The sequence below is a fragment of the Pongo abelii genome, chromosome 1 (assembly GCF_028885655.2).
Source record: "Pongo abelii isolate AG06213 chromosome 1, NHGRI_mPonAbe1-v2.0_pri, whole genome shotgun sequence".
Lineage (NCBI taxonomy): Eukaryota > Metazoa > Chordata > Mammalia > Primates > Hominidae > Pongo > Pongo abelii.
In genome coordinates this window covers 118,227,396-118,252,005 of record NC_071985.2, presented here as the reverse complement: position 1 = coordinate 118,252,005, position 24,610 = coordinate 118,227,396, and the positions used below count along the sequence as shown (strand labels likewise).

At 40.6% G+C, this 24,610-nt stretch overlaps 1 protein-coding gene across 4 annotated transcripts in view; it reads right to left on the bottom strand.

Annotated features, from left to right (window-relative positions):
* TRIM33 (tripartite motif containing 33) overlaps window positions 1-23,939 on the bottom strand; it is a 124,608-nt gene extending 100,669 nt beyond the window's left edge. For 2 of the 4 annotated variants that reach the window (XM_002810397.6, XM_002810398.5), the window contains exon 1: window positions 23,289-23,939. In XM_002810397.6, coding sequence (XP_002810443.2) covers window positions 23,289-23,814 — 526 coding nt within the window. In that variant the 5' untranslated portion in view covers window positions 23,815-23,939. The remainder of the gene's footprint in view (window positions 1-23,288) is intronic. The other 2 variants (XM_054553878.2, XM_054553883.2) reach the window with 1 other exon arrangement.
* Window positions 23,940-24,610: the final 671 nt, after the last annotated feature.

Here is a 24,610-nt window from a genome sequence, read left to right as displayed (position 1 = left end):
TGCACACCAGCCTGGGCAACAGAGCAAGACTCCGTCTCAAAAAAAAAAAAAAATTACTTGAACAAATAATGACTGAAAATGTCCCAAATTTGACAAAAGACAAAAACCTACATATAAAAAAACTGTGTTAATGCCAAATAAGAAGAACCCAAATAAATCCACACCAAGATACATCATAAAAGTTCTGAAAGATAAAGAAAAAAATCTTGAAAGCAGACAATGACCACTTTACTTGCAGAGGAACATCTATTCAAATGACAGTGGATTTCTCATGTAAAACCATGCAGGCCAAAAAAAAAAAAAAAAACCTGGCTCAACATCATTCAAAGGCTGAAAGAAAGTAACTCAGAAATGCAAATTCTATATTCAACAAATATCCTTCAGGAATGAAGGACAACTAAAGATATTCTCAGATGAAAAAATATATAAAAATTTGTCACTAATACACCTAAAAGTATGCATGGTTAAAGAAAATTTGCCGTAACAGAAAAAAAAAAAAAACGTTAACAGAAGGAAACTTGAATCTTTGGAAAAGAACACTGGAATGATAAAAATGAGAGTAAACATAATAGACTTCTTCTCATGGATTTCTTAAATCATGTGAGAGCTTATAAAAAAGATCATATATTATCTGGTCAGCTATATAGACAGAAAATTTAAAATAATCATTTTAAAACTAGGAAGAGTAAAGGGACCTAACTAGAAGTAAAACTTCTATACTTCACTCTAAATGGTAAAATGTCAATACAAAGACTTTAAGTTACAAATAAACGTTGCGATATCTACAGCAACCACTAAGAAGCTATTCAAAGCACTCCAAAAAACTATAAACTACACAAAACCGCCATAAATAAGGATGGAATCTTCAAAAGAACTTTAGGTAACTCAAAACAAAGCAAGAGAAACAAACGAAACAAACAGAAAACAATAACATATTTAAGCCATAGCACATCAATAATTACCTTAAATATACTTACATACCTTAAATACTCCTAAATACATGAACTAAATAAAGACCAGAAGAGTGGATAAACTTAAACCATAATCCAACAGTAATGCTATCTATTAATACAAGAAGCTTCAAACACAATAATGTAAGTACATTAAAAGAAGATGGAGGCCAGGCACAGTGGCTCACACCTGTAATCCTAGCACTTTGAGAGGCTGAGGCGGGAGGATCGCTTGAGCCCAGAAGTTCAAGACCAGCCTGGGCAACAATACAAGACCCCATCTCTACAAAAAATTAAAAAATTAGCCAGGCATGGTGGCATGCGGCTGCAGTCCCAGCTACTAGGAGTCTGAGGTGAAAGAACTGCTTGAGCCCAGGAGGTCAAGACTGCAGTGAGCTATGATTGCATCACTGCACTCCAACCCGGGCAACAGAGCAAGATTTGTCCTTTAATAAAAAAAAAAAAAAAAAAAAAAATCAAGGGATCCAGAAGAACCAAAATGATCTTGAAAAAGAACAACCCACCCCAGCAACATAGCAAGAACCCACCTCTACAAAAAATAAAAAAATTGCTGGGTGTGGTGTAGCCACACATCTGTAGTGGTGTGAGACACACATCTGTAGTCTCAGCTGGGGAAGCTGAGGTGGGAGGATCACCTGAGCCCAGGAGGTGGAGGCTGCAGTGAGCCCTGAGTGCACCACTGCACTACAGCCTGGGTGACAGAGTGAGACCCTGTTTTTGTTGTTGTTGTGGTTTAATTTTGTTATTGGCATAAGGACAGACATACAGATCAATGGAATGAAATTAAGTCCAGGAAAACACCCTCACATTTACCCAGTCAACTAATTTTAGACAGGTTGCTAAGACAATTAAATGGAGGAAAGAGTAGTCTTTTCACTAAACGATACAGGGACAATGGATATCCTTGTGCAAAAGAATGAAACTAGATCTTTACCTCACACACAAATTTCACATACAAAAATTAACTCAACTTTATCAGAGAATCTGAATCTAAAACCTAAAACTGTAAAGCTCTTAAAAGAAAACATAAGAACACATCTTCATGACCTTGGATTACGAAATGATTTTTCAGATATGGTGCCAAAAACAAAAGCACAAGATATAAATTGGACCTCATCAAACTTAAAAACTTTTGTGGCCAAGTGCAGTGGCTCACACCTCTAATCCAAGCACTTTACGGGGCTGAAGCAAGAGGATCGCTTGGACCCAGGAGTTTGAGACCAGCCTGGGCAACACAGCAGAATCCTGTCTCTACAAAAAAAAATAAAAACATTAGCTGGGTGCAGTGGCACACCTGTAGTCCCAGCTAACTGGGAGGCTGGGGTGGGAGGATTACCTGAGCCCACAAGGTTGAGGCTGCAGTGAGCTGTGATTGCACCACTGCATTCCAGCCTGGGCAACAGAGCAAGGCCCTGTCTCGAAAAATAAATAAATAAAAAATAAAAACTTCTGTGCTGCCAACACTGTGAATATAACTAAAGCCAATGAACACGCTTAACAATGGGGAAAACGGTTACATTTTGTTACATGTTATTTTTCCACACACAAAAAACTTTTGTGCTGCAAATAATTCCAGAAAGAAAGTAAAAGACAACCCACAAATAGAAGATAGCGCTAAATCAGATATAAGGGTGCAGCACGTCAGGGCTGGCCATGGTGGCTCACACCTGTAATCCCAGCACTTTGGGAGGCTGAGGCAGGAAGATTGTTAGGGCCCAGAAGTTCAAGACCAGCCTGGGTAACAGGCGAGACTCCATCTCAAAAAAAAAAAGAAAAAAAGAAAAGGAAAGAAAAAAGAAAGACAAGAAAAAAAAATTAAGAGAAGAAAAAGGGTAGAACATCCAGACTATCATAAAGAACTGACAACTTTAAAATGTCAAATAACCTAATTAAATAATGGACAAAAGTCTGAACAGACGTTTCATCAGAGAAGATATACTAATGGTCAATAAGTGCAAAAGAAAATGCTCAACATCATTAGCCACAGGAGAAATGCAAATCAAAACCACAATGAAATACTATGTCACACCCACCAGGATAGCTATAATAAAAAAGATAACAATTGTTGGCAACATTATAGAGCAACTGGAACCTCATACATATTGCTGATGGTAAAGAAAAATGCTAAAGCCTCTTCAGATAACAGTTGGCAGATCCTCAAAAGATTAAATGTAAGTTACCATACAACTCAGCAAGTGCACTCTCAAGTATACACCCAAGCGAAATGAAAACATATGTTCACATAAAAACTTATCCACAAATGTTCATAGCAGCACTGTTCACAATAGCCAAAAAGGAGAAACAACTCAAGTGTCCATTTACTAATGAATGGTTAAACAAAATGTGGTATAGCCATAAAAGAGTATATTATTCAGGCCTAAAAACAGTGAAGTACTGGCTGACTTGAAGGTAGTGAGTTATCTCAACAGATTGTTCAGTCAGTTACAGATCTAAGTCTTTGCTCTACTCTCTCCTCATATCACTACTGCACTTGACTAGTTTTTTTAAAAAGTATTTAAAAAAAGAAGGAAGCACTGATACATGCTACAGCATAGATGAAGGTGAAAGTCAGCCACATAAGACCACACATTGTATATTTTGATTTGTAAGAAATGTCCAGAATACGCAAATCTATAGAGACAATAAAGTAGATTAATGGCTGCCTAAGTCTGGGGGAATGGTTTGGGGGTAAGTGAGTAATAACTGCTAATTGGTAGAGGGTTTCTTTTGGGAGTAATAAAAATGCTCTAAAATTGATTATGGTGATGGCTACACAACTCAGAATATACTAAAAACTAGTGAACCATACACTTCAAATGTGTGATTAATATATCGTTTGTGAATTAAGTTTTAATGAGTGGCTATATTAATATAAGATCAAATAGACTTCAGAACAAAAATCAAAGGAAACTATGTACTTTTCAGAGAAAGGTCCTGAGGTGTTGCCATTTATATAAGAGAAATAATTTTATTTGCATTGACATGGGGTCGATTCTCATCATTTATAGTAGTTATATTCTATACAGTTGCTGCAAACAATAAATTAACAAATTAACTAAACTATTGCTCCCAGAGGAAATGCAGGATTAGGTTCCTGCAAGCCTCTGGTCACAAAATTTTCATCAACCAGTCAATACATAACATTTTTATATGCATTTATATTTAAAGTCACTTTAAAACATATTGCTGAGGGCTGGATGCAGTGGCTCAAGCCTATAATCCCAGCACTTTGGGAGGCTAAAGTGGGTAGATAAAGCTTGAGTCCAGGAGTTCAAGACCAGCCTGGGCAACATAGTGAAACCCAGTCTTTACAAAAAATATAAAAAATTAGCTGGGTGTGGTAGCATGGGCCTGTAGTCTCAGCTACTCAGGAGGCTGAGGTGAAAGGATCACTTGAGACCAGGAGGCAAAGGTTGCGGTAAGCCGTAATTGGGCCACTGCATTCCAGCCCGGGTGACAGAGCAAGACCCTGTCTCAAAAAAATAAATAAATAAAATATATTGCTGGTTCATTAACACTGAATTCAAAGACAAAATACTGTAACTCATACATGAATGAAGCTTATCTTACACATGTTTTCTCCATAAAGCACACACATCCTTCATGCACTTAGGAACACTACGGGGCACTTCAGCTTTATTACATTTAGGGCCATTTGAAGCAGTGAAGTCAACAAAAAGCACGATGAGAACAACATGGCCACAACAAGGACACAATTTATGCTGAGTTGAGTGCTGAAAGAAGGCAAAGCATCTCCCAGTTTGACCTCAGCTGGGAATATGTGAATTGGGCGAGTCAAATTTTTTGCTGCTCTGCCCATGTCTAGGGATGACTGTGAAAGCACTGCAATTATTAATATTGGGGTTACAAATAAATTTTAGCCTGTAGGTGAATTCTAAAACACAGAATCCATGAATGAGAATCAATTTTTAACATACAATAAAACGTACTTTAAAATACATGATTTTAAAATTTCTAGAAGGAAAAACATTTTTAACATATTTTAACATTTTTATTGTGGTATATACATAAAACATAAAATTTGCCATTTGAACTATTATGTATGTATATTATGTATACAAGTATACAACTATTAGGTATGTTATATGGCATTAACTACATTCAACATGTTGTGCAACCATCCAACCATCACCATAATTTTCAAAACCTTTTATCATCCCAAACAGAAACTATATCCATTAAGCAACAATCACCCATTCCTCCCCTACTCCCATCCTAAACAACCCTCTATTCCCTCCCTGTTCTCCCTGCAAGCCCTTGGTAACCTCTAGTCTGCTTTCTGTCTCTATGAATGTGCCTATTCTGGACATTTCATATAAGTATAATCTTATATTTGCCCTCTTGTGTCTGTCTTATTTCACTTATGTTTGCAAGGTTTACTCATATTGCAGCATGTATCGGAAATTCATTCCTTTTCAGGACCGAATAATATCCCATTACATGTATATACATTTTATCAATTCACCTGTTGAACACTTAACATTATTTCCACCTTTTGGCTACTGTGAATAATGCTGCAATTAATACTGGCAAGTATCTGTTTGAATCCCAGTGTTCAATTCTTTTGGGTCACAGATATGTAAGAATGGATTTGCTAGGTCACATGCTAATTTTATGTTTAACTTTCTGAGGAACCACCAAACTGTTTCCCACAGTGGCAGCACCATTTTACATTCCACCAGCAATATAGGACTCTAATTTTTCCACATCCTTGCCAACAATTTGTTGTTTTTTAACTAGAGCCATCCTAGCAGGTGTGAAGTGGTATCTCTTTGTGGTTTTGTTTACATTTCTCTTAATAACAAATGATCTAGTGTATCATTTCATTTGCTTATTGGCCATATATACATATCTTCTTTGGGGAACTGTCTATTCAGATCTTTCGCCCATTTTTAATTGGGTTATTTGTCTTTATTATCAGGCTGTAAGAGTTCTTTATATATTTCACTATTATCCAATATATGACTTCCAATATATGCTTCCAAATGCTTTTGGAAAGCATTTGCAGTGCTTTCCAAATACTTTCTCCCATTCTGCAGGTTTTCTTTTCACTTTCTGAATAATGGCCTTTGATGTACAAAAGTTTTACATTTTGATCAAGTCCGACTTACTATTTTTTCTTTAGTTGCTCATGCTTTATTTAGGTTGTTACTTGTCTTTGTTTTGTTTTTGTAGAGACAGGATCTCACTATGTTGCCCAAGCTGGTCTCAAACTCCTGGCCCCAAGCAATTCTCCCACCTCAGCCTACCAAAGTGCTATGATTACATGTGTAAGCCACCATGCCCAGCCTGTTGATATATTTTGAGTTAACTTCTGCATATGGTGTGAAGCAGGGGTACGACTTTATTCCTTTGCACGTGAAAATCCAGTTGTACCAACATCCTTTTTTTGTTTTGAGACAGGGTCTCGCTCTGTCAGTGCACTGCAGGGCAGTGACACAATCACGGGTCAATGCAGCCTCAACCTCCCCAGGTTCAAACAATCCTGCCTCAACCTCCCAAGTACTTACCAGGGACCACAGACGTGAACCACATCTGGCTTTTCTTTTTTGAGATGGAGTCTCGCTCTGTTGCCAGGCTGGAGTGCAGTGGCACGATCTCGGCTCACCGCAACCTCCGCCTCCTGATTCAAGCGATTCTCCTGCCTCAGCCTCCCAAGTAGCGGGATTACAAGCATGCACCACCACGCCCACCTCATTTTTGTATTTTTAGTAGAGATGGGGTTTCACCAGGTTGGCCAGGATGGTTTTGATCTCTTGACCTCGTGATCCGCCCACCTTGGCCTCCCAAAGTGTTGGGATTGTTAAGTGTGAGCCACCGCACCTGGCCATTTTTTTTTTTTTTAATTTTATTTAGAGACACGGCCTCACTATGTTGCCCAAGCTAGTCTTGAACTTCAGGCTCAAGTGATCCTCCTGCCTCAGCCTCCCAAAGTGCTGGGATTACAGGTATGAACCACCATGCCTGGCCCAATGTCATTTTTTGAAGATACCAATCTTTCTGCCACTGAATGGATTTGGCACCATTGTCCAGTATCACTTGGATATACTGGAAGGACAGATAAAGTATTAACACAGGTTATGTGTTGGGGGAGACAGGAACTGGATGAGGATAAGGAGTTGGAGGGAGGCTTCTCAATATCCAGCTTCGTATACTTATTTAACTTTTGAACCAGTGTGAAAGTACTGTTTACTCAAAAGCTAAAATAAATTTAACATTTTAAAACACAATTGCTAGGCAAGCCACAAAACAGGATATAAATCTGATGAAGTCATGATTGGAATATATAAAGAATCCTACAAAAGCATTGGGAAAAAAGGTAGACAAACCACAGGGGAAAATGTGAGCACAACCCGAACAGGCAACTACAAAAAATGATATTCAAAGGCCCAATAGCCGTACAAAAAGATGTTGGACTTTACCGGTTCTCACAGATCTGCAAATTAAACTATAATGCTAGTTTACTTAAGTACTTAAATAAACTTAACTTTTAAAAATTATGAAATCAAACTAATTATAAATTAATTACATCCACCTTAAAAATGACTAATCAGATTCTACCGAGTCAGGACAAAAACAGAAAATTGGCAGCCTAATTGGTATTATTTGGCCAGAATAGAGTTATTGTTGTTGTTGTTGTTATTGTTAGGCAGTCTCTCTCTCTTGCCCAGGATGGAGTGCAATGGCACCATCTCGGCTCACTGCAACCTCCACCTCCCAGGTTCAAGCGATCATCGTGACTCAGCCTCCCGGGTAGCTGGGATTACAGGCACGTGCCACGACACCTGGCTAATTTTTGTATTTTTAGGTAGAGATGGGGTTTCACCATGTTGGCCAGGCTGGTCTTGAACTCCTGACCTCAAGTGGTTCACCCACCTCGGTCGCCCAAAGTGCTGGGATTACAGGTGTGAGCCACCATGCCTGCCAAAATAAGAGTATTTTTTAAATGCAAAAAGGCTAGGCAAGTTTCACTACTCTCAATGTCTTATACTAGTTATTTTCCTAGTTCCTGAAGGCATCTGAGTTTGTGCTATCAGCTCGACATGGAAAGGCCACATTTAGGTATAATTTTACCACATTACCTCGGTGGCCTCATTTGTTTAAAAAAGAAACAAGGATAATATTATCACCCTGAGATAATTCTTTTTAATTGGGCAAAACTTCATTCCGCAAAATAGAATGAGTCTTCCCTCTGAGAGGATTTTTATAAGCAAATAAGATAACACGAAAAAGTTTTATCTTTAACATAAGATAAAACATAAAATAACTTATGCTATTTTACAGACAAGGAACAGAAGTCTAGACAGATTCAAATAAACTTATCCACAGCTAGTTCTTTCATGCCATTATTAATTCAGATAATCTACTTTGAAAGCATTCAACATAAATTGAGGAAGGAAAACAGAGAAGAGAAAATTGGATGGATGTCAAGAGCAGCCTAGATTACAGTCAAAAGCATAAGGACTAAAATCACATAATACACAAATGAAAAAGAGGGAATCACCTCCAAACCAACATTAAGAGCAGAAATAGTAAATTTTAGCTATGACTAATTCTTTTGAACCATATTTCAACAAACATCTGGTTTACTGAAATCAAATTTATTACTAATTTATTATAAAATGTATTATACTGTTCTTTAATATAATCTCTTACCTCTCCAGCGAGATTCAGTGGGTCCAAGGTTCATTACATATATCCCTTTTATATGCCTCACAACAAATGAAGGTAATGTTCAACACAAAGCAGAAAATGTAATATATGGAAGGACAGCTGAAATGCAGTGCTCTTATTACTTTCAATACTTCAGATTCATAAGCACAGTAATACAGTGAAATGATTCTCAATACCTTACCCTCATATCTGCCCTATTGCAGACAAAAAACTGATGGGGATCTTTTGACTGACATTAGCTTTTTGCTTAAGTATTTACTTTGTGAGGGTTAGTATTTAAGCCAACCCTCAGTGATGGGAAAAGAAATGAGTTGTGTAATTTGAATTTTAGCATTCTATTAATAAACCACAAATGGATGACAGGCCAGACTGGTCCAAAATTCATTTGTGGAATTCATTCTGGCAGTCATTTGTGATGTTAGAAGTAGAACCCTGTAAATTCTCATCCTTCCAAATCTATTGTGGACAACAGGTCAGGCTGTACACACCACACTGCTTGAAATCTGATTCATAACCAACACCTAACATGTCCCATCAAACGAAAACATGGGATGTGGCATCACGAGGCATAGTAAATATCTTAGGTTGTTTAGGAAAAAAGTATCAAGGATATTATGTAGGTATTTACATAATGAAAGAAAAATTTCCACCATTTTTATCTACAAATTCAAAATATAATAATTGAGTAATTTTTTTTTGTAATACAGGTCTACCAATGAGAAGAATAAAATTCTCATTTAATTGGGAAAATTTTAATTAACTCACCACAGGTGAAGAGCTATCCCTGTTTGGCTAACGAATGAGCCACTCAAAAACTTCCCTTGTTTGAAGAGCCTCATTTTCATTTTTTATTTTTAAGAAATTCTGCTGTGATCAGATATTCCATTTTAAACTTTCTTATTTCTGATTTTTGCTTTCCTGTGAGTTGCGAATAATGTAATCAGTGCTTACTCTGGGGTTGTCAACAAAACACTGTACTCTTTCAGCACAGCTATAGTGTAAGTACATAATAAACACCATGCTTTGCCATCTAACTCAAAACAAAATGTACTCTGCTGTAAAAGCATGACATCTAAAATCCACTCACTCTTCTTTGAAATGATAGGTATGCAATATTTTGGAAAATTTTTTAAATTTTAAATGCTGTGCTACAGCCATACACATCCCTATCAAGTTATAGCTGCATCACTGCAATTTGTAATGTACCAAAAAGTAGTACACAGTGTTTGTCACAACTACTCAATTTTCCCATTATAGCATGAAAGTAGTCAAAGACAATACATAAATGAATGTGCGTGGCTGTGTTCAAATAAAAATTTCTAAACACAAATTTACACTTAAAATTTTTTTTTCTTTGAGATGGAGTTTTCGCTCTTATTGCCCAGGCTGGAGTGCAACGGCACAATCTTGGCTCACTGCAACCTCTGCCTCCCAGGTTCAAGAGATTTCCCTGCCTCAGCCTCCCAAGCAGCTGAGATTACAGGCAACTGTCACCACACCCAGCTAACTTTTTTTTGTATTTTTAGTAGAGATGAGGTTTCACCACATTGGCCAGGCTGGTCTCCAACTCCTGACCTCAGGTGATCTGCCCACTTTGGCCTTCCAAAGTGCTGGGATTACAGGCGTGAGCCACCGTGCCTGGCCTCTAATAATTTTCATATGTCACAAAATATTCTTTTTTCCCAACTATTTAAAATATAAAAATCATTCTTGGCTCACAGGTCATACAAAACCATGCAGTTGACTGTATTTAGTTCATGGGCCAGTTTGCCAATCCCTGATCTAAAGCAATGCCCAACAATTAACAGGCCCCACACAGAAGCACAGAATCTTCAATCAGAACTGTATTGCCTCATTCAAGTGGGGAGACAACCAAGGATCATCTATTGCTTGAGGAAGCCTATGAAACACAAAGATCAAAAGAAAAAAAAAAAAAACAAAGTAAAACAGATAATAAAGGGAATAGAAGATAAACAAGAGCAGGCAGAAGCAAACAGTAAAATAAGATGTCAAAAATGTTATATAATGATAGCTGGCCACAGTGGTACACATCTATAATTCCAGCTACTCCAGAGGCTGAGGCAGGAGAATCACTTGAATCCAAGAGCGGAGGTTGCAGTGAGCCGAGATCGCACCACCGCACTCCAGCCTGGGCGACAGACTGAGACTCTGTCTCAAAAAAAAAAAAAAAAAAAAGTTATATAATGGAATTATCAAATATAAATATGGAATCAGTATACCTGAAATGTTTCAAAAGTAAAAAGTCAAATGAAAAATAAAGTAAAATACATATTTTGCCTGGGGAAGAAAAACATTTGTATCCTCAGAGAAAGAAGATATTAAGTCCACAGAAAAAGAATAGAATCTTTTAAAAATACAACCTAAGCAAGGAAGCTCTTAGAAATGTACCATGTAGGCCAGGTGCGGTGGCTCACGCTTGTAATCCCAGAACTTTGGGATGCCAAGGCAGGTGGATCACCTGAAGTCAGGGGTTCGAGACCAGCCTGGCCAACATGGTGAAACTCGTCTCTACTAAAAATACAAAAAAATTAGCCAGGCGTGGTGGCATGCGCCTGTAGTTCCAGCTCCTCGGCAGGCTGAGGCACAAGAATTGCTTGACCCAGGGAGGCAGAAGTTGTAGTGAGCTGTCCAGTCTGGGTGACAGAATGAGACTCCATCTTAAAAAAAAAAGAAATGTACAATGTAATTAATAAATTGGATAAAAGGGTTAGAGATAAGGACAAGGAGATCTTTCAGAATGTCAGTTGAGCAAGAAAACAAAGGGAAGGAAACTAGAAAAGACAGCGGAGAATATGAACCTAGGAGAGCCAACATCCAAATAGTAATAGTTCAATAAGAGTGGGAGGTGGGGAAGGACCTTCTGAAAAAAATGTAAAGTTCTCTTACTATAAATGAAGATTACAAGACTAAATGAAAAAGCATAATGAACTTTTAGAAACTTTTAGAAAAAAAACAATAGAAGCATATCACTATATTTCAAAACAATGATAAATAGATGAAGAGATCCAAGACATAAAAAGATAAAAAGATCTCAAGAAGAGGTAAATAAACAAATGAAACCCAACTGGGGTTGTACAAAGGAGTAAAATCAGAGTAGCATCAGCAACACTGGTCAGATGCCTTAAAAGTTCTGAGGAATAAAGTTTTAACCCAGAATTTCATATCCAGCCAAGCTATCATTTAAGAAGGGAGTAGAATAAAGAAAACTTCAAAAATGTAAAGGCTCAGAAATTATACTCTTACTGACTCTTCTTTAGGATGTACAAACAAGGGAGTAAACAAAGAATGGGGAAGACATGGGAGCCTAGGGCCTGTGTAAAGTATTAATTAGATCAAGACTCATCTTCCTAAAACTGACTTGAACGATTACGACCTCAGTTATTAGGGTGCATAAGCAAAGAATAGTGAAATTTTAAAAAAAAATCTGACCAACAGCATGGAAATGAAGAAATCTGTCACTGTCTGGGTTCGGGGTAAGGAAAAAATTTTTCTCCCGAGAATTTCCTTTTTTTTTCCCCACGCCCACATTGTGTATAATTCTGAGAATTTCTAAATACAAGCCAGCCTATAAGGTAAATGCTAAATCAACATCTGACAATACTAAGATATAGTAAACTAAAAGTCTGCTTCAGTAATTTCTGTGTTGGTGGCACCTGACAGAAGCAAATGCAAAATACCCTTTGGAGGCTTGTTCTCTAAACCAGTCTGGCAGATTTCATAAAGCCCTGGTGAACAGGCTCACTGTCTAAAACTATAAAACACAGGAGGACACCACCTACAACAAACAAGAGCAGGCAGAAGCAAGTAGTAAAATAAGACATCAAGAACATCAGATAATGGAATTATCAAATATAAATATGAAATCAGTATACTTGAAACATTTAAAAAATAGGTCGGGCACGGTGGCTCACACCTGTAATCCCAGCACTTTGGGAGGCCCAGGCAGGCAAATCACTTGAGCTCAGAAGTTCAAGACCAGCCTGGCCAACATGGTGAAACCCTGTCTCTACTAAAAATTCAAAAATGAGCCAGGCATGGTGGCATGCTCCTGTAATCCCAGCTACTTGGGAGGCTGAGGCAGGAGAATTGCTTGAACCTGGGAGTCAGAGGTTGCAGTGAGCAGAGATCATGCCATTGCACTCCAACCTGGGCAACAAAGTGAGACTCCGTCTCAAAATATACACTCAAAAACATTTTTAGACTTAAGCAAATGTGGAGGCATACCATGTTTATAAATAGGCAGACACCATAAAGACATTTTCTCCCAAATTGATCTACATATTCAAAGCAATTCCAACAAAAACACTGACAGTTTTTTGTTGTTGTTGTTTTTCTGTTCTTTTTTAAAGAGATGGCGGCGTCTCTCTGTGTTGCCCAGGCTGGAGTACAGTTGCTATTCGCAAGTGCAATCATAGCACATTACAGCTTCAAATTCCTAGGCTCAAGCCATCCTCCTGCCTCAGCCTCCTGAGTAGCTGGGACTACAGGTATGTACCACCACACACAACTTAATAAGTTTTTAAAACGAACTTTCACAAGATAATAAATTTTTATTTTATTTTTTTGAGATGGAGTCTTGCTCTGTCGTCCAGGCTGGAGTGCAGTGGCGTGATCTCGGCTCACTGCAACCTCCGCCTCCCGGGTTCATGCCATTCTCCTGCCTCAGCCTCCCGAGCAGCTGGGACTACAGGCGCCCGCCACCACGCCCAGCTAATTTTTTCTATTTTCAGTAGAGATGGGGTTTCACTGTGTTAGCCAGGATGGTCTCGATCTCCTGACCTCGTGATCCACCCGCCTCGGCCTCCCAAAGTCCTGGGATTACAGGCGTGAGCCACCGCACCCGGCCAAGATAATACATTTTAGTATAAGAGTGAGCAAAAGGTGAATGGCCAAGGTTTGTCTTGGAAAAAGAAATTTTTTAATAAAAAAAAAAAAAGGAGCAAAAGGTCAAGATCAGTAGAGATAATCTTGAAGATGACCAAGGTATATGTAGAGAGGGCAGTGAAATTACCTTAATGAACAAAACTTACTGCTTATTAATATAAAGCTACTAACAACAGCAAAAAAAAAAAAAGGAGGAAAAACTATTTTAACATAAAAACAAGAAAAGATAGCTCTCTAAAAAGTAAAAGTGTATCAGTTATCTATTGCTATGTAACAAATTACCTCAAAAATTAATGACTTAAAACAACAATAATTATTTCTCACAGCTTTCTTGAAACAAGAATTTGGGAGGGACTTGGCAGGCAGTTCTGGCTTAGTGCCTCTAAGAAGGTTGCAGTCAAGATGTCAGCCAGGAAGGACTGCAGTCATCTGAAAGCTTGATTAGGATAGAGAATCTACCTCAAAAGTGGCTCTTTCACATAGCTGGCAAGTTGGTGCTGGGTCTTTGCAGAAGACCTCAATTTTTCTCCATATGGCCTCTTTAAAGGACTACTAGAGTATCTTTCACAGAATGGCAGCTGTTTTTCACCCAGAACAAGGGATTCAAAGAGCAAGGAAAAAACTGTATATATGCCTTTAATGACTTTTTAATAAAGTCACTATTAATTCTATTATATTCTCTTGGTCACAGAGACCAGCCTTGAGCAACTGGACAGCAATCATACAACGGTGTGAATAACAGGAGAAAAGGAACAAGTGGCCATCTTAGAGGCTGGCTACCACACCAAGCCATAGGCTCAGAATAAATCTTCAACCTACATCATCAACAAAGGATCAGTATACAGAATTTGTCAAGAATTCTTGTAAATCAAAACAGAAAATGTAAGCAATCTAAAGAAAAACATAAAACACATGGACAAATAATTCACAAAAGGAACATAAATAGCATATAATAAGCATTCAAATGTACTCATTAGTACCACATAGTACATGCTATTTACTCATCACTGGGGCATAGGCTTTAAATATTTTCTAAAAATGGTATATTTATGTTTATCCATCCTTGTTCTTTTTCCAACTTCCCCTTGAGTCGAATGGCTAGGGATAGAGGTGCAATTTGTGGCCAAAGAAGAGACAGAGGTTAATTTATCTATCATCCTGAGCCCAATCTCTGAAGTTGGCTTAGATAGACTGTCATAAACATGAAAAAAATCAGTAGATCTATAGTGAGCTATTTTTAAAAGTTTAACTTCAGTTAATAAGTACTTTCTTCATTTTTACATTTTACTAAGGGGAGGCTTTTTCTGAACTGTTACGGGTACTCCAAAATGAAGAACTATAAATGTATAAATCTGCCACCTACTATTTTATGATCTGACATTCTTCCCACTAAGCCCAAAGACTCTGAGACATTATCATGTTCTTAATGTCCTTTAACAGAGCAGGACTCAAACTTTCTGGTCTCAGGACCTCTCTTACAGTCTTAGTTATTGAGGAACACAAAGAGCTTTTGTTTAGATGGGGTATGACCATCAAATGTGTAATAAAAATGGATGTTTTAAATATATTTTAATTCATTACAAGATGAATTAAAAATGAACCTTAAATTTTAAAATGTTAAAATGACGTTTATTACTAGTTTTGTTTGTTTTCTGAGACACAGTCTCACTCTGTCACCCAGACTGGAGTGCAACGGCATGATCACAGTTCACTGTAGCCTCAACCTCCCGGCCTCAAGTGATCCTCCCACCTTAGCATCCTGAGTAGCTGGAACTACAGGCACACACCACCACACTCGGATAATTTTTTTATTTTTTTGTGGAGTCAAGAGTCTCACTATATTCCCCAGGCTGGTCTTGAACTCCTGGGCTCAAGTGATCCTCCCACCTCAGCCTTCAAAAGTGCTGGGATTATAGGCATGAGCCACCATGTCCGGCACGACAGGTTTAAACGACACTTTTAAAAATCAGAAATAACTGTATTTCCTAAAACAAAAAAAAATTAATAAAGAGTGTCATTGTGCTACATTTTAAAGATCTCTTTAACATGTGGTTTAATAGAATATGGCTGGATATATGCTTCTGCATTTAATGTTTCAATATGTTGTTTCTTTGAAGAATATAAAGAAAATCTGGCTTCATACAGCTAAGTATCTAACAAAAGGGAAAAGCAGATTTTAATACCCTTTTCAGATCACTGTGTGGATATTTTTCTTTGATATAACACAAAAACTTAAGAAGAATATTTATTTTTTAAACATCAGTTGCAATGTGGCATCTCAAACCTTAAAAATAAACTTTACTACTCTCTCGCGTTAAAATCTATTTATTGGCTGGGAGTGGTGGTTCATGCCTGTAATACCAACACTTTGGGAGGCTGAGGTGGGCAGATCAACTGAGGTCAGGAGTTCAAGACCAGCCTGGCCAACATGGCAAAACCCCATCTCTACTAAAAATACAAAAATTAGCCGGGCGTGGTAGCGTGTGCCTGTAATCCCAGCTACTTGGGAGGATGAGGCGGGAGAATTGCTTAAACCCAGGAGGCGGAGGTCGCGGTGAGCCAAGATTGCGCCACTGCACTCCAGCTTGAGCGACAAAGCAAGACTCCATCTCAAAAAAATAAAAATAATAAAATAAAATATAATCTATTTATTATTGCTCTGTTTTGCACTTAACATCATGCATTTCTCATTTAGAATATATTGCAATAAGCTATGCAGATCTTTGAAATGTTGACATTACACAATATGAAAAAAATTCACGACCATTAATATCACCACCAATCTCTTCAGGAAAGTCTTTAAATACCTAGAAACTGACCAGCTCATGGCAGCAAATACCAATTTTCCAAAATTCTAATTTTCATTTAAAATCTCAATTTTTATCACTGGCAACATACGTCAGTCGTTTTCCTGGAAATGACAGGCTCAATTCATTCACTTTTGAGAAAATGGCTGCCAAATACCCATGCCTAAAAACCGTAGTTTTTAAGTAAAACCATAGTTTCAAGTAAAATAGTTTTCTATGAAAAAAAGCAAATTCAGCTTGGAACTCAAAAAACTGCACAAGTACTCTTCTTGCACTTTCATCCGCAGCAGAAGCATTTTAGGCACATTTCCCACTTCATCACACAGAGCTTTAAAGATCAAAATTTAATATAGTAATTGTTACTGTTTCATAAAGGATATTAAGTGACAATGACATAGGTTTATTTTTGTTTTTTCTCTAAGTGTGTGAAAGTAAATATGCAATGACTTTTATAGTATGGCTTGGAGCCATTATCCTTTTTTTTTTTTTTTTTTTTTTAAAAAGACAGGGTCTCATGCCATTGCCGAGGCTGGAGTACAATGGCACAATCATGGCTCGCTGCAGCCTCCCATTGCCGAGGCTGAAGTACAATGGCACAATCATGGCTCGCTGCAGCCTCAACACTCCCTGCCTCAGGCGATTCTCCCACTTCAGTCTCCTGAGTAGCTGCGACTACAGACACGCACTACCGTGCCTGTTTAATTTTTCTGTATTTTTTATAGACACAAGGTTTCATCATGTTGCCTAGACTAGTCTCCTACTCCTGGACTCAAGCAATCCACCCACCTCCGCCTCCCAAATGGAGTCACTCACCATCTTAATTCACGCAGAGGTGACGGCAGTTTTATCCATGATTGCTTTTGCACCATTAATATAAATGTCAGCACAGTGAATAAGGAGAATATCAAATTAGTGTAATTATGAAAACAGTTTTAAACTTGTGCACCTCTAAAAGGGTCTCAGTGACACAGTCACTACCATCAGCCCCACCCCAGCATTCTGCGGCCCACACTTTGAGAATCACTGCTTTAAGGTATTCTCATTTAGGACCCACTGAGAGCAGTATCCATGAGAAAAGTAAAAGTAATTAAAGTCCCCTAACTAGGGCTTTTGATGTACAAATACTAGACATTATAAAGACTTAGGATTTAGGATATTAGTTTATAAGTTTTTACAAGTTCTAGGTAACTAGAAAGATTTGGAACTCAAAGGATTTATCATGCATGCTGTACATATCAGTAGACATCAGAAAAGCCTTTAAAACCACAATTTACCCCCCTGCCTCTTCTTTCTGTTTACTGTGAGATACAGTCACAAAGACAATGGGGGGACAAATGAAAAATTACCGAAATAACACTACTACAATTTATTGAGGGCTTCCCATGTAAGCTCCCAATAAATGTACCTTGCAACACATTAACTCTCTTAATTCTCACAAAAACTCTATGATGTAGGTATAATTATTACTCCCAATTTACAGATGTTAAGTAACTTATCCATGGTCATTCCAGTAGTAAATGGTAGAGCTCAAAAATGAATTCAGGTAGTTTGACCACAATGCTAGACAGAAGTTGGGAGAAGTATTTCAGCAATCTTGGACACATCTTTAATGACCGGTTGTTGGTGTAGTACCACATGATCATTCAAACACTCAAGCTTGTTTCTGTTGAAGAGGACAGTCAGAAAAAGTAGAGCCTAAAAAGTCCCCAAACCAGTTAAGTCACACTGAGGCCAGAACTGTCATACAGTATACACACTCCAGCGACAAGAAATTCCGAGGGCTCAAACAGAAGACTCCTCAGAGTGGCTCAGCTTGGTCTGTGATAAACAGAAACACTATAAGGAAGCGCTCTTCACACTACACTCTGAGGTTTTCCCTCCCACTCACACATGATTGTTGCCATCTCAGACTTTTCATAGTAAGTTTTTTTGTTTCATTTTGTTTTGTTTTTGAGACAGATTCTCACTCTGTCGCCCAGGCTGGAGTGCAGTGGCGTGATCTCAGCTCACTGCAACCTCCACCTCCAAGATTCAAGCGATTCTCCTACCTCGGCCTCCCGAGTAGCTGGGATTACAGGTGCCTGCCACCATGCCCGGCGAATTTTTGTATTTTTTGTAGAGACAGGGTTTCGTCAGGCTGATCTCGAACTCCTGACCTCAAGCGATCTGCCTGCCTCGGCCTCCCAAAGTGCTGGGATCACAGGCATGAGCCACTGTGCCCAGTCCATAGTAAGTTGAAGAATTCAGAATGATTCTTCCATGGTGATTCCACTATTCCTCCCCACAAACTATAAGGACATTAAACGTATGTACATACAGAATGTTAGCATAAAAGACAGTAGAATCATATAACCTAACAGGATAGGAACTCAGCCTCTTCATATTGCAGAAGACCTGGAGAGACTTCCTAGGTTCCTTGCCCAAGGGTTACGTAGCTAATTAATAGCAGAACCCAGGCCAGGCAGTGCCTCACGCCTATAATCCCAGCACTTTGGGAGGCCAAGGCAGGCGGATCACATGAGGTCAGGAGTTCGAGACCAGCCTGGCCTACATGACGAGACCCTGTCTCTACTAAAAATACAAAAAATTAGGTGGGCATGGTGGCGGGTACCTATAATATCAGCTACTGGGGAGGCCGAGGCAGGACAATCACTTGAACCCAGGAGGTGGAGGTTGCAGTGAGCCAAGATCACACCATTGCACTCCAGCCTGGGTGACAAGAGCAAAACTCTGTCTCCAAAAAAAAAAAAAAAAAAAATAGCAGAACCCAGTGCAACTTAATACCAATTCATTTCTTCAGCCACATCGTTGTGCCATCTCAGAGGTAGCCTCATCTCCTTCAAGAGTTCATCTGAGAGTTTGTTCAGATGCATCAATATGATTCCTATTTTAAAAAAGATTTTTTGAGAGACAGGGTCTTGCTATGTTACTCAGGCTGATCTTGAACTCCTGGCCTCAAGTGATCCTCCCGCCTCAGCCTCCTGAGTAGCAAATCTGTATTTTTATTGATAAAGTATAAATGTATATATACCCACTACTGATAGCTATTCTGCCTCAACCTGAAAAAGCACCCCCAAAAAAATCACAAAAACACTTTAAAAAGCTCACTATTGAGATTCAATATTAACTAATTTATCTATTTTGATTTTGCAAATACTCCAACGGTAAACAGATCGTACTTTCTCCCCAAAATATTTAAATCCATTTTCCTCAAAGTGTGGTGGTACCACCAGCATCAAAATCACAGGACACCTGTTAAAAATGCAGGCACATGGAGTCATCACCAAATCAACTAAACCAGTCTCTGAAGAAACTCCCAAGTTGGCATTTTAATAAGCTCTCCAGTGATTATTTACTCAAAACTTATTTATTGAACAGTCTACAATATCCTAGTGCAAAGTGAGACGGGCAAGTAAACAAAAATAAAACATTTTGGATTTTAGCTGTGCTACAAAGAAAAAAAGATGATATATCAAGAGAGCGACCTGGAGGACTACTTTAAAATGAGAAGTCTGAGGAGACATTTGAAGTGAGGAGCCCTTCATTCAAGACAGTGGTTCTCAAACTTAAGTTTGAATCAGAATCACCTGGAGAGCTTGTTAAACGAGACTACTGGACAGGAGGTCTGGAATGCGGCCCAAGAATCTGTATTCCTAACAAGGTCACAGATGATGCTGATGCTGTTGACCCAGGAACCACACTCTGAGAACTGTTGATCTAGAAAGAACAGCCAGAGGGTGTGAATAAATGTATTAAGAGAAACAGGAAAAGGCCAGTTAGGCAGGAGGGCATTATACTCATCAATGTTTCAAAATCACTTGAAAAAGATGGTGAATTAAAACCACTGGCTATGATCTCCAGACTAGAGAAGATGATATCTGAGGTTGATCAATAATATCCTGTATTGTTGAAGCATTTCTCAGTTACACAGCATTTTCACATTTATTATTTGCCTTAGTAAGATATAAGTAAATGACTATCAGCTACATTTTAGAGGTAAACTGAAGGACAAAAACAGTATGAACTTCCTTTAGCGTAAAACAGCTAAAGAGCTGAACTATGTCCCCTAACACTCAATCCAGTGTTCTTTCCAGCACAGTTTGATCTTTCTAAAGAGCAAAGCAGAATGGTATATAGGAGTTAATACTGACAAAGTATTTTCTAGACTATCTAAAAACATGGTGGACGGCTAAGCACGGTGGCTCATGCCTGTAATCCCAGGACTTTGGGAGGCTGAGACAGGCAGATCATTTGAAGCCAGGAGTTCAAGACCAGTCTGACCAATATGGCAAAACCCCGTCTCTACTAAAAATACAAAAATTAGCCAGGCGTGGTGATATGCGCCTGTAATCTCAGCTACTTGGGTGGCTGAGGCACAAGAATCGCTTGTACCTGGGAGGCAGAGGCTGCAGTGAGCCGAGATCGAGCCACTGCACTCCAGCCTGAGCAACAGAGCGAGACTCTGTCTCAAAAAAAAATTTTTTTAATCAAAAACATGGTGGATTCCAGACTCAATTTGTTTTAGATATTGGTTAGAGAGAAATATTACTTAAGATTGACAGCATTTGGTTAGTCCCTTCCACTTACTCCTCCTCCTTCAAAAAGAAAGGATAAAGAAATGAAGAGGGGATTTACATATTATTCTCTCTCCTTCATAAATTTCAGAGAGCCAATTTCATAACCTCCAGTCCCTCAGCCACATCAGTCAAACATAATCTGTATCTCCGGGTTCTCTCTAAATCTCTCACCTAACCCAGGTTCCCACAAGAACACTGAATCCTATGTGTCTTACTATGCTCATGGGTGCATAGACCACCAGCAGTTATTCTCTAAACACCTATTAACAATTAGTAGCTTCTCCAACAACCAAAGCCTTACTCTTAACATTCTTACCTACATGTCCCAATAATGCTAGAAACCAAAAACATCCCAATCTGAAAACATTTTATCCTCCCTACACCCCAGCCCTCACCCTCACCCCAGCCCTGCTTCAGTGTCTGAATATGTATTAACAGTATTGCCATCCACCAAACAAAAAATGTGGAATTCTACATGTTTGTCTCCCTCACACCAATCTCAATACACTCCCCCCATCCCTCCATTCCCATAGCCACTATTAGTTACTACTATTAATATACTAGCCACCATTTCATTAGTAACTACCCACATACTAATCACTTTACACATTTTATCTTACTTCATTCTCTCAATAACCCTATGAGGTTATAGACTTTTTTCCCATTTCACAAATGAGAAAACTGAAGCTAAGAAAAGGTCATCTGCCCAAGTCTTAAGTAGGAGATGGCAAAGTAGATTTCCAAACCCTACCGTTCCCCCAAACCAAAATGCTTCATTCTGTAATACCTGATATATCATTCCTTTACTACCCATTCCAAATGTTAATTTCTTTCCTAGATAACCGCCAGGATTCTCCTAACTGGTCTCCTTGTCTCCAGCCTTGCCTTCCCTCATCCCTCAAGTGCCCTAAGTGATCTTTCTGGATCAGAAATCTGATCCTTTTATCCTCTTGATATGAAAGCCCTCCGGGAACATCCTCTAGTCCACAATGTCGAGGATACACTCTACAGGATGAATTCCAAGCCCTTTAGTGCAGCTCCACAATCCCTTACCTACAGTTCCGAAATTCAAAAGCTTTGAAATTTTAATTTTTTTCATTGGTTTGCAACAGAACCCACTGTGAATGTTGGGAGGTTATTTATCGTCTATCCCATTAGCGTGACATTCATGTGTTTCAATGTAGAAACATTAACGTGTTTGATAGAGTTAACTCAGACCCTGATAAAAGTCTCACATAAAAGACCTTGCCAGAAAAAAGAAAAATCCCAAAATATTCTAAAGTCCTTACACCTGGATCCCAAGAGTTTAAGAGACTGTGAAACCTTTATCTTTTCAGCCCATCAATCCAATCTAATTTCCACCAATCACCTTACACATTCTTTAGTTCCAGGGATGTAGAAGGGTGTCCTGTGCCCTGAATACCCTCCAACCCAGTGAGGTATTCATTCTTCAAGAAATCTGTTCATGGATTTCCTTTCCTGTGAAGTTTCCCTGACCTTTCCTCTATTGTGCCACAACCATTGTACTGAGGACTCACCTCCAACTGCTGCAAGTTATATGTTTCTCCTGTTAGACTGTGAATGAAGTCTTCATTGAGTACTTTATTCAATCCCAGCACAGTGCCCCAACACTAGGGGCTCATTAACGTCCAATTAGCTAAAACAAATTCATGCCCAGCTTTCCCTAACTCTCAATTTCCTTCAAAGTTCACTTCTCCTTCATCCCCAAACCTTAGGATTTTCCCTAACCATGGCAGTCCACTTTCTGAGTTTCTCCTTCCCCATGTCATCTTACAATTTTCTGCCAGGCGCCTTCTCTGGACCCCATGCTCTCCAACATATTCTATCCACCTCCATTTAATCCATAGTCCTCCTCTCTCCTATCTGTGAACAGGCCAAGTCCCCTCCCTCCAAAGCAATCCATCTTCACTGCCCTTACCTCTTACCTACTCCCTCAACACCTCGCTGGCCCGGGCCCTTCCAGCCAAAACGCTTCCTCACAACGTGTTTCCCAAATCCCCCTTCTCTCACCGTACGGGTCTGCCAGCTCCAGAACCAGCACTCGGCCGGGATCCGCACATCACAAACCCTCCCTTGCAGCCACTGTCCCCTCCCCCAGCCTCTCACAGCCGGCACCCCTCCCTTCATGCTCCCCTTATCTCTTGCGGTCCAGCTTCTCTGGAAAGTGTCCCAGGGGCGAGTCTTTCACCTTAGAGACCCCTCGGGATGGCGCCCGTCCGAGCAGCCCCAGGCCCCAGCACCTCCGTCCCCAGCTCCTCTAGGGTTGCGCAAATCCCTTGCGGCCCAGATGCCAGGCAGGGCCTCCGGCTCACCTTGCTGGATGTCGCCGTTGCTGCCCCCCGGGATGGGCACGCTGAGCTGGCGCTCCGGCTCGGGCAGGCAGCGCAGGCAGAAGGAGTGAAGACAGGGCAGCAGCTTGGGCTCCGCCTCACGCCGGCTCTGCAAGCTCTGCTGACACACGGCGCAGGTGTCCAGGAGCGAGGCTGGCGGTCCAGGAGGCGGCCCTGCCGAGGGACCCGGAGCGGGAGCCGAGGCTGGAGCTGGAGCCGGCGTCGATACTGCGCCCCCGGGAACTCCAGGGCCCACTGAGGCCGCAGGGGATGAAGCAGCCTGGGCCGAGCCCGAGGAGGCCGCGGCCACCCCCCCGTCGTCGGGCCCGGCCGCGCCGCCCTCAGCGCCGGCCCTGCCGCCTTCCTCCTCCTCCTCCTCCACCAGCACCGCGGTGAGAGGCGGCTCCGCCTCCTGCGCCGCGGGCCCGGCGGCCGCGGCAGTTACCGGCGCGCTGCCGCTGCCCCCGCCGCCGCTCTCAGCCTCGCCGCCGCCTTTGTTTTCCGCCATGTTTTCCTCTTTGAACCCGCCGGACCGCCCCGCGCCGCCCGCCGCCCGCGTCGCCGCCGCCGCCCCCAGCCCCAGCCGCAGCCGCAGCAAGAGCGGCAGCCGAGAGCGAGCGAGAGAGCGAACCAACGAGAGCGCGCCCGCACGCGGCGCCCCCGCCCTCGCGTCGCGCGTTTGAAGGAGGGCGGTTGCGGCACGCGCACGTACGCACGGACGTCCTCCCGAGGGAGGCGGGAACTAGGTGCGCGGGCGCGGAGCGGTCCCGGACCCTCGAAGCCAGTTCCTTGCGTCAGTGCCGCGGCTCTTTAACCCGAAGGGAGATTTTTAAAGCCAGAGGCCGTTGACGCTGGGTAGCCTTTGGCTGGGGTTGGTTATGAACTCCGACACAGCGGTGGTGCGTACGGAAGGGTGGAAGCTGGGCCAGTTCCGGTCCCTGCGAGCGTCTCCCGGGCGTTTCCGCGGAAGCTTCACCTGCGGCGCCGCTCGATCGCCGGGGCCTCCTGGGTCTCTGCTGTGCGTAGACCAGCCGCGTTCCTTTGGGTGGCCGTGGAGCACTAAAGCAGGGCTTTTTGTTTGTTTGGTTTTTGGTTTTGTTGTTTTTTTTTTTTTTGCTTTTTGTTTTTGAACTGATTGACCAGAAATAGGCTGAAAAGACCGAGTGAGGAAGAAACTCTTTAACAGCTATTTTTGGCATCTTAAGGTGATTCTCAGGAGTTGCTACGTATCAGAATTAACGGAGTTTTTCAAGGCAGAGATGCCAGGGCCAGTCCCCAGATCTGAATCAGGAAGTGAGGGAGAG